The 9,493-nt window shown below is 32.8% G+C and overlaps 1 protein-coding gene and 1 pseudogene across 1 annotated transcript in view; both read right to left on the bottom strand.

The window, feature by feature from the left end:
• Positions 1-322: 322 nt before the first annotated feature.
• LOC110095893 overlaps positions 323-9,493 on the bottom strand; it is a 24,907-nt pseudogene continuing 15,736 nt past the window's right edge.
• LOC114580651 (cytoplasmic tyrosine-protein kinase BMX-like) overlaps positions 7,118-9,493 on the bottom strand; it is a 12,504-nt gene continuing 10,128 nt past the window's right edge. The window contains 5 exon segments of the mRNA XM_028698834.1: positions 7,118-7,194; positions 7,297-7,420; positions 7,866-8,013; positions 8,121-8,280; positions 8,381-8,537. Of these exon segments, the coding sequence (XP_028554667.1) occupies positions 7,118-7,194; positions 7,297-7,420; positions 7,866-8,013; positions 8,121-8,280; positions 8,381-8,537 (666 nt within the window).

Genomic DNA, 9,493 nt, shown 5'->3' with positions numbered 1-9,493 from the left:
CGCTCTATTTCGATTTTCCCGCCCTGAAGAAAAGAAGGCTTGCAACTTTTGCAAAATATAATTAATGTTTTTGTTATTATAATAAGAACTAATGCTAGGAGCCATCTGATACCATCCTCATAAACGGTTGGCTGTCTTGGAAGATAAGTTTATGCAACAAGTTATTCGCTAGTGAGCAAATTGGTATCTGTTTTGCAAGTCAAACCGAGAAACAAAAAAAATAAGACACATAGAAAATAAATAGTAAGGATGAGTAAACATGCAAGTGGTTTACATCCGTGCGAAAACTCTAGCTTTCTCCTGGCAATGAAATATTGATTCTTTCCATCAGCCCCAATCAAGCTGTAATTGTTTTCCTTTTTTCCTCTTCCATTTTAGTCTTAATGTAGGAGTAAATAGAGACTCCGGCAATCGCAATGCAAGTTCCAATGCCAGTTTCAGTTGAGATCTTGTTTCCAAATACAACGATTGAGAAGCCAATAACAAACACACGCTTCAATACATTTCCAACTGCATGTGTGAGTGGAGCTACTCTTTCCAAAGTGTTTGTTGCAACCTGATTATACAGGTGATAAAACATGCCCACCCAAAACAGATATGTGATGAACTTTGTTAAACCTACTTTCGCTATTACATCATTGAAGCCATTCTGCAGCAACTGAGGTCCTTCAATAATTATTGCAGGAGGAATGCAAACGTTCAGTGCAAAAATTGAAAGGTAAGCATACAAATTTGTGCTGTCCATATCAGTCATTGCTTTCTTCGAATAAATGCTTCTATACGTGAAGGAGATATTGGAAATCATAGCACTAATAAAGCCAAGCCAGTTGAATGATAACTCAGTTAAAGAGGCCATGGAGACACCAATTACAACTGGTGCATGAGACAACCATAATGCAAAGGTAATCTGCTGGCCAAGAATGAATTGTGAAGCTGCTGCATTGAAGAAAGGTTCCGAAGCTTGTGGGTGAAGGACACTGCAACAGCAGCAAATGAAACATTACTAGTAACAAGACCAAGGGCATGGCAAATCCCAACTGGGATAAGCAACTTCAAAATGTTGGAGTCAATGGGAGCGCATTTAGGAAGGCCAACCAACCAGCTCACGAGACAATACACGACACTCACGAAGAGATGTATGACAGAAACAAAGTATGGATAGGGGAAGTAGTTGCAGATCTTCTTGTTCAGAATGTTAAAGACCACATTTAGAAAATACCACAAGAAAAAGAAAGAACCCGTGATGAGAGCCTGGTACTTGACGGTGAAGGGAACCGGCACTTCCCCTTCGGCCTGAGACGAAGAGGCAGCGGCGGCTATCAGACGGAGAATCTAGCGTTTTCCTGCGACCGTCGGAATAAGAGATGGATTTATCCCTTGAAAGAGGGATGGGCAGAGCTGCCTTCCAGAAATGAGGTTTTTGCCGTCGCTGACGTTACCAGAGAGCCGGGGGGCTGCCAAGAAGGCAATCGAGGAAGCTGGTGTCGATCGCTGAAGGCGAAGGAGTCCAGAGATTCTGCTGCCGGTGCCCGATATGGAACCCATCAAAGCCATTGTGAGAGACTGAGAGCAGAAAGAAAGCGAGGGAGTAGCTGTGTGAGTGCGCAGATTATTTTCATATATATTGGGTCAAACAAAATATAATTAATGTTGTTGCTCTGGGAGTGCATCTTTTAAATTATATATATATATATATATATATATATATATATATATATATGAAAATTTCACTTTTAATAATAATTAAAACAATAACATTTACAAGCATTTATTAGCACAGGTGGAGAGCTCGTATTTTTTAAACTTTTAAATGTATTAAAAATATTAATAATTAAAAAAATAAATATTAATTCGAGTTGGTTCGTGAGCTCATGAGCCGAGCCTCATCAAGCTCAAACTCGACTCGTTAGTTAAATAAGTTTGGCTTGCGAGCCTATAAACGAGTCAAGCCCAAGTCAGTTCATCTCACTTACACCCCAAAACCTAATAGAAAGTAGTTATACTTTGAAAATAAGATTATGGACAATAAGAGAAGGAAAACCGAAGTTGGTTCTAAGGAATAAAATGAAAGAGTTCCAATCCCTCTAGCTGCAGAAATAAAATAGAATATAGAAAAATAGAGGAGCAGAAGAAACCAAGAAGAAGAGATGAAGATCTAAAGAAAAACAAAGTTATATTTTGTTATCAGTGTATATGTAAATGCATAGTAAATGACCATTTATAAATGCATAGAAAAGATGCAAAGTTCTATTATTAGTAAGGCAATTGACATTCCACTGTAAGGACGAGTTCTGTAGTTAGCTTAAATGACGCCGGAGCGTCTACTTGCGGCATTTAGAAATGCCTGTGTAGCTCTGTTTGTGTGCCGACAATATAGCCTGGCCATTAGTTATGTTTTCTGTTTTCTCTTATGTGTATAAATAGTTTCCACTTAGAAGAGTGGAGGAGTTTTTTTTTTTTTTGGATTTTTTATTCGTGAAGGGAAATTCTCCTTCCGTAATAAGAGCTCTGTTCTTTTTTCTATTTCCCTGTTTTCTCTATGTATCCTGACGAGACTGTGCAGGTGGTGCAGAATAGGAGATCTAGCATTGACGTGAGCGTGAACCTTCAAAGCAAAGAGGTGGTGGCTGGAACTGACGCCTCCTCCCGAAGTTCTTTTCTCCAGTGTGTGTCCTTGTTTAGTGGCAACGCCGGCCTCATTAAAGTGGCTAAGATTAATGCAGTAAATGGTGATTAAATGCAATTAATTGATTTCACATGCCTATAACTTAATTTAAAAATCAATATAACAAATAATATAATTAATTAACATTTATGTTATACTCATAAAATATTTTTTTGACCACAATTCAGTAGGAACTAAAGTAAACTAAGTAAAGTGATGATTTTGATATCAAAATATCATAAAGTTAAAATAAATTAAAAAAAATAATTATATGTGTGTTTGTAGATATTCCTTGTATCAGAAGTAGAAAAGTAATTATAAATTATGCAATACTTTAGTTTTCAATTATTGATTAAATTATTCGTTAAATTTAAAATATTTTTGCATAAAGAAATAAAGTAATCTAATAACTAACTGAATACAATAACCCTCAAAAATAAGAAAAGTTAAAAATAACATCTAAAAAATGACATAGTCCAATAAAATATTGCATTCAAAATCGATTATCTAAAATAAAATTGAACAAATGATCTTACATTTTTTTAGTTAACTCCAATATCTCAATGATTTTGTTAGCTTTAAGTACTTGAAAAACCATTTTACTTGAGAGAAGCAAAACTTAACATTCATTGAAGACATAATAGTAGTTATAGTAGTAGTTAGAGTGATAACATATTAAATTATATAAGTTGATAGGTTAATTTAATTTTTTTTTTCATGTTATAAGCATTTAATTAGTTATGTTAGTAAAGTAATAGTCATAAGCCATGCATGGCTCATGTAATGAAAATTTATTCATGTTTTAATGGCTTCATAAACACACCAAATGCATGAATGCAAGCAATAGTTTATGTCTTACGAGCATTCTGATCAGCACAAATTAATGAGAATAAATCTAGCTGGCACTCCTTCACTTTTTCATTTTAGCAAATTCATTACCCTCACAGTTATTCCAGCCCACTTCCTTCACGGCTGTGACTGATCACTACCTTATTATTGTATTGGCAGCTCTAAGAAAGAAGCAGTGTGACTATTTTTTTAAAATAGAAATATTCAATTTCATGAACTAATTCAATAAGTTCCATGTCATGTCACTGATACTGATATCTTGATGAAGCTAAACAGTAGGTTTTAGAAATATATCAAATGTTCATATGTAATTTTAGGGTATTGGTGTATTGTGTTACTAGTTCAATTTTATGTGATTATTCATGTATATATTTGTATTAGAGCCAGTTAATCAATACTAATCTGCGAATGAAGGTGATGCATTCTAACCAAAGATATGCATTTTTATATTATATAACGATTTCTAAACTATTTGTGTATTAGCCTTCATATTTCAATAGGGTTTTAGAAGTGCTTCATTTTTTTCTAACTGCAGTGGTTTAAAATGCGACCAAATTAATTGCAACAATTTAATGACTGTTAGAATTTTTTTTATTTGTATTCGCTAGAAGGAATTATTGTAGTGGTTTAGAAACTGCTTTATATTTTGGACGTAGCAATGGTTTTAACCATTTTTTAAAAATAAATAAGAATACTATTCAAATATAAATGAAATGAATATTATCACCATATAAATCTTATGTCCAACATGAAAAAATTAAAAGGAAATAACATTATAGATATTGAAAGAAATTGTTAAGTACTTAGAAGGATACACTAATCATATATAAAAAACAACAAACAAACAAATTTTTTATAGGGTAAATTGAATGCATCTCAAAGGGATATACTAATAACATTCAAAAGAGATATTTTAAAATTAATACGATTTTCAAATCGAAATCATTTATCCTTAAAATTTCAAAGTTTCAGGTCATTCACATTTTGGCTTACAAAAACATACTCCAAATATAAATTCTCATCTTCCAGCATTAACCCTTCCTTAGCAAGCATGTTACAAGTATTTATCTGTATTAAATAAGAGAAAGTTAGAGCTTAACATTCTCGTTTTACCAACCACTTATGAAATTAATTAGCTTTACCCATTTTAGCTTAGCTTCCTAAGATGACCAAAATCCATCCCTATGTATACAATTGATTCATCATAATTATAAACAATCTAGTATTGACTGTAAATTACATAAAGATTAATTTCCTTAATAGCTAGCAATTATAATCTAATCAAATGAAAATCATACCATCTCATGCTCTCTCCTAAAAAAAGCTCACTTGACCCATAGGGCGAGGGCACATTTTTTTGTTTGTTTGCATTTTCATCATTTTTTTGCCTTCTCTTACAATGTATAATGATCATATTATTTTCACAATTTTAAGTTCTGATATAAAGTCAATGAGCTAAATAGGTAATCTTACAGTCTGGAAATACTCGTTTAAACTGTCGATAACTTTTTGAGTCGACACACGCGTTGCTTGATTGGGCGATTTTGCCCCTTTTTGTGTGTGGTTTGATTTGTAGGCGTTAACAGTAATGGAATAATTAAAGAAATTGCAAAATAGTTTTGTTTTCCAAATGATTAAAGTGTTATCGAGCATGAAGTTCCCTTTCTGCTTTAAATTCTAATTTTTGTATATTATTCTATTATAGTGATTAGTGATTACTTGCAATAATTCCTTTACTTTAATATTCTAATAGCACATACTTATGAATATTTTTAATGATACCATGGTCAAATCACAAAGAAATTGCGAATAAACCAAATTGTATTTGATTTAGAGGAACATAGGATATAGGCTTTCTAATGTTCATTAAAGCATACAATTATGATAAGCAATTCATAGTTTGATAGACCACAAATTAAATATAATATTCACTATTTTTTATACAATCAAGAAAATACGATGAATCCATCCCAACAAGTTTCCCATTACATGCCTTAGATTTTTTTTATATCTATTAATTTCTTTGTAACTATTTGAACTTCTGAGGCACTTGATCTTGTGAGATTAAGTGATTATACAAAACAAATCGAAGGCCTCTAAAGGAGAAACTTTCATTACATGATTTTTTTTAATTACACGAGACTGCTCCACACCACAATCCACTTACACGCCAAAAGAAAGAACATAAAACGAATAGATCTACAAATTAGGTGATCAATTGATAGCCTAATCAGCCTTAGTTTAAGTAAAATAAAACAACCCTTCAGATAAACACCTAGAAGAAAAAAAATGTAATCAAAGTCATAAACCGCCGCTTCATCCCCTTCCTCAGATCGATTTCCAAAGCTTTAGGGGTTTCAAAATCAACTGGTGAGATGATGAATAACACTTACATACCTACAAAGGAGTGCCGAAGCAAAATCGTTCTGCTGTTTGCCGGCGGTGTCGAGGCCGATTTCCTTATGGGCACCGTACATCTCTCATCGGCGGCAAATTATTGGGTTCGGATACCGGACGTGTTCGGAGCCCAATGAAAATACCCCACATCACCTACTACTCGATATTGAACAATACCAAGCGGTATCGAGCTTGTTACTGCTCAGTACTGAGCTCCGTACTACTCGGTACTCAGTACTTCACTGTATCGAGCTTAGTACTACTCGGTACTCAGTACTTCACTATATCGAGCTCAGTACTGCTCAGTACTATAAATACCGAACGTAAGCTATGTCAGGTGTCCGAACCCAATAATCTCTCTTGGCTCAAGGCAAAGGAAGCGGAGCGGACCATGTGTCCTGGTTCAAGGCAAGGAGACTAAGCAGGCAAAAGAGACCAAAGAATGAGGTCAAATGTACTGAGCTCGTTACTACTCAATGGGGATGTCGACACCGATCGTGCTATGAGGCATTGATGGTTTGATTGAACTCATACATCATTCAGTAAATTAGTGTCATCCCAATCGGAGCTGTCATACCTCCCTGAGATGTGTATGAGAATTGACTTGAGAGATATGCACCTCATGCACCATAATAATTTGCTTTTTGCATAATTAAGCATCAACCTAAGTTCATAAATTGAATAAAATGAATGATGGCAATACGAAATATATAAATTAATTTGTATGTTTAAAATTAGAATAAAATTTACCTATGGTTTTGGCATAAGGTAAGACGGAGAGTGCCTGAAATCAAATAAAAAACTTCTTTAAGTTGAATAAAAAAGACCAAGCTATACATGAAAATTTTCTATCTCCAAAATTTTAACTTCTTAATCTTTCTTTTTACAAAATTCAAAAGTATGTCAAATATTTAATTTGGTAGGGTAAAATTCACCTTCAAGAAAATTGTTGAGATGATTAGGTTTGGCTTTGTTGTAAAAGAGGAGATGCCATGAAACACAATCTATTAGCAATCTCAATGAAGCAAGGCCTTTTTGATGGTTCTGTTGATCAACACTGTTCCATCAAGCTTCTCCACTCAGGGTCACAAGATTCTCGAACTGAAGGCCTTGGAGTGTTGCCAACTATTCCATCTATTAATAATGCTTATTGTTAATTACATGTGATATTAGTACAACAAAAAATGATGTGAGATAGAATGATACCTACAATATAATTGCTTCATCAGGTATGCTAGCATATGACTCTTTGCCCATAAGAAGCTCCCACATCACAGTATCAGCTAAAAGAAAATACCTCAACCTAGGTTAATGATACAGATATTAAAAATAATTTAAGATAAATACTTATTGATTTTTTCGTGCATTTGAATTTTTATACATACCTTTTCGGAGACAAAATCTTCTTCCATTCATAAGCTAAGGTGTCATCCAAGGGATTGTTCCACATGCATTGACACATGATATTAAGGTGCTACACTTAACTTTTGAAAGGCCAAAATCACCGACCTATAAATAAATTAATCCACAAAGAATTATCCATTAATATATTCGAGTATTCGACCAATATAAAATGATTCTAATTGCTTACTTGTCAGGCAGCCTATGTAATGCTCGCATAAGAATTGTGCATATTTATTTGCATAATATTATACATATCATTACAAAAAATGGAAAGAAATTATTATCTTTTGAAACAACGCATAATTTTAGAAAATAATCATAAGGTATTAACTTCACTAGGTTCTTCATCCTAATCTCTTGATATATATCTTTTAAAAAATGAAATTATGACATTGTATTACAATTAATAAGTTACAGCCACAACAAATTAGAAAACAAAACAAAAAATAGTCATAACATATATACACAAAGATTTTCATGGGTTGTTTACATGAAAACATAAAAAATAATAAATCTTGAAATAAATACAATACTAAAAATGAATTAATACCTCGCATATTGGTCGATTAGGATCCCTCAAGTTAACAAGCAAGTTGTCACTTTTCAAATAAAAAAGAATAATATTTTGATCGTGTAGATATTCCATCTCAAAACCCACATCTATGGCAATTAATAGTCGTTTCCTTTTATCAAGAAACCTGCTTAAATTCAATATATAATTTATCCATTACAATGAAAAATATATGAGTACAAAATAAGATAAATTAGTGGTGCAAGGTGCATTAAGCTAAAATAAACAACATACTCACTATAGTTTATAAGTGCACTTCGTGGTGAACCGTCAACCATATATTTAGTGATGGTTGCAAAAGATCCCTCAGGGCCATCCCAAACAATACCATAAAATGCTATAATATTTGAGTGGTGCAAATTAGTAAGAATGAACATTTCATCTTAAAAGTCAGCTCTCTAAGAATATGATAGACAATGACATATAGTTAGAATTTCAAGAATGAGATGATAAAACAATAGAGAAATTTTTCTTTTTTTTTGCATTTGAAAGACATACTGTCCGTTCTCGTATCCAAGATTTTCCAGCAAAATATATATATTGGATATTCTTTATGGCAACATCAGCTCCTCTCCATTTACCATGATAGACTGCTCCAAAGGTTCCTGAACCTAGTACTCGCAATACGTCAAGGTCGCAATTCTTTGTTTTCTACAAAAATGTGGAATATCTTTAAAACTAAATAATTAAATTTAAACTAAATATTTATATAATTCATATGTATCATATATACTATATGCAATGTGTTTTATATATGCCATAGGATTCATGTGGATTCTATATTCTTATACCGGTCTTATCAATCATACCACGTACATATATCAATCATGTTTTGTATCATGTCATATCAATTGTGCAAATTTAACATATATACAAGATAGGACATCTAATTACCTGTGATATGAGACTGATTTTATAGCTCATTTCCAAGTATCCAGTCAAGCGGAGGAGATTCATTTTTCCTCTTTAGTTCTTCTTCTTCCTCATCTTCATCCGAAATGAGGCGCATGATCTGCTCTTCAATCTCCATGTAAAAACTTTCGTTGTCTTCTTCACTTAAGTTTCTCTCTATGCCACGAAAAAGGATTGAAGGCAGGTAGTACTCGATCGGAAAACAACACGGGCCAAACTCGACTATTATGGGAGCAAAATGGAGGAGCAATGGTATATATTTGTTGGGGACTCTGAAAGGGTGAGAAGAGATGTGTTATGGATGAAAAGACCAGTAAAACATTTTCCAGGTAAACAACTCACTTGATCAAGCTGACAAAGGATATAAAAAAAGTCAGATTTGATTGAGGATTAATACATATCGAATAATAATTATATTTTATTACATATTTTAAAGTTCAAATTTTGCCTCTTTTTTTTTGCAAAACAATTAACGTTGTCACTTGTTTTAGTTTATTTTATTGGCTTAATTCCTTGTCGAAATGCTTAGTATGCATGGTTTTAATCTATCGTCTTTGGTTAAAATATATTTTTGCACACAGATTTTACTTTCCAGCGTAAAATAAAAAAAACTTTTGAGTTTCAAAAGTTACTGCTTTATTTGGTTTTTGGAAAATTTTTATTATTATTATTATATATATATATATATATATATA

The sequence above is a fragment of the Dendrobium catenatum genome, unplaced genomic scaffold (genome assembly GCF_001605985.2).
Source record: "Dendrobium catenatum unplaced genomic scaffold, ASM160598v2 fragScaff_scaffold_1158, whole genome shotgun sequence".
NCBI lineage: Eukaryota > Viridiplantae > Streptophyta > Magnoliopsida > Asparagales > Orchidaceae > Dendrobium > Dendrobium catenatum.
Note: the sequence above shows the minus strand (reverse complement) of the source record. Positions and strands in the feature narration are given on the sequence as shown.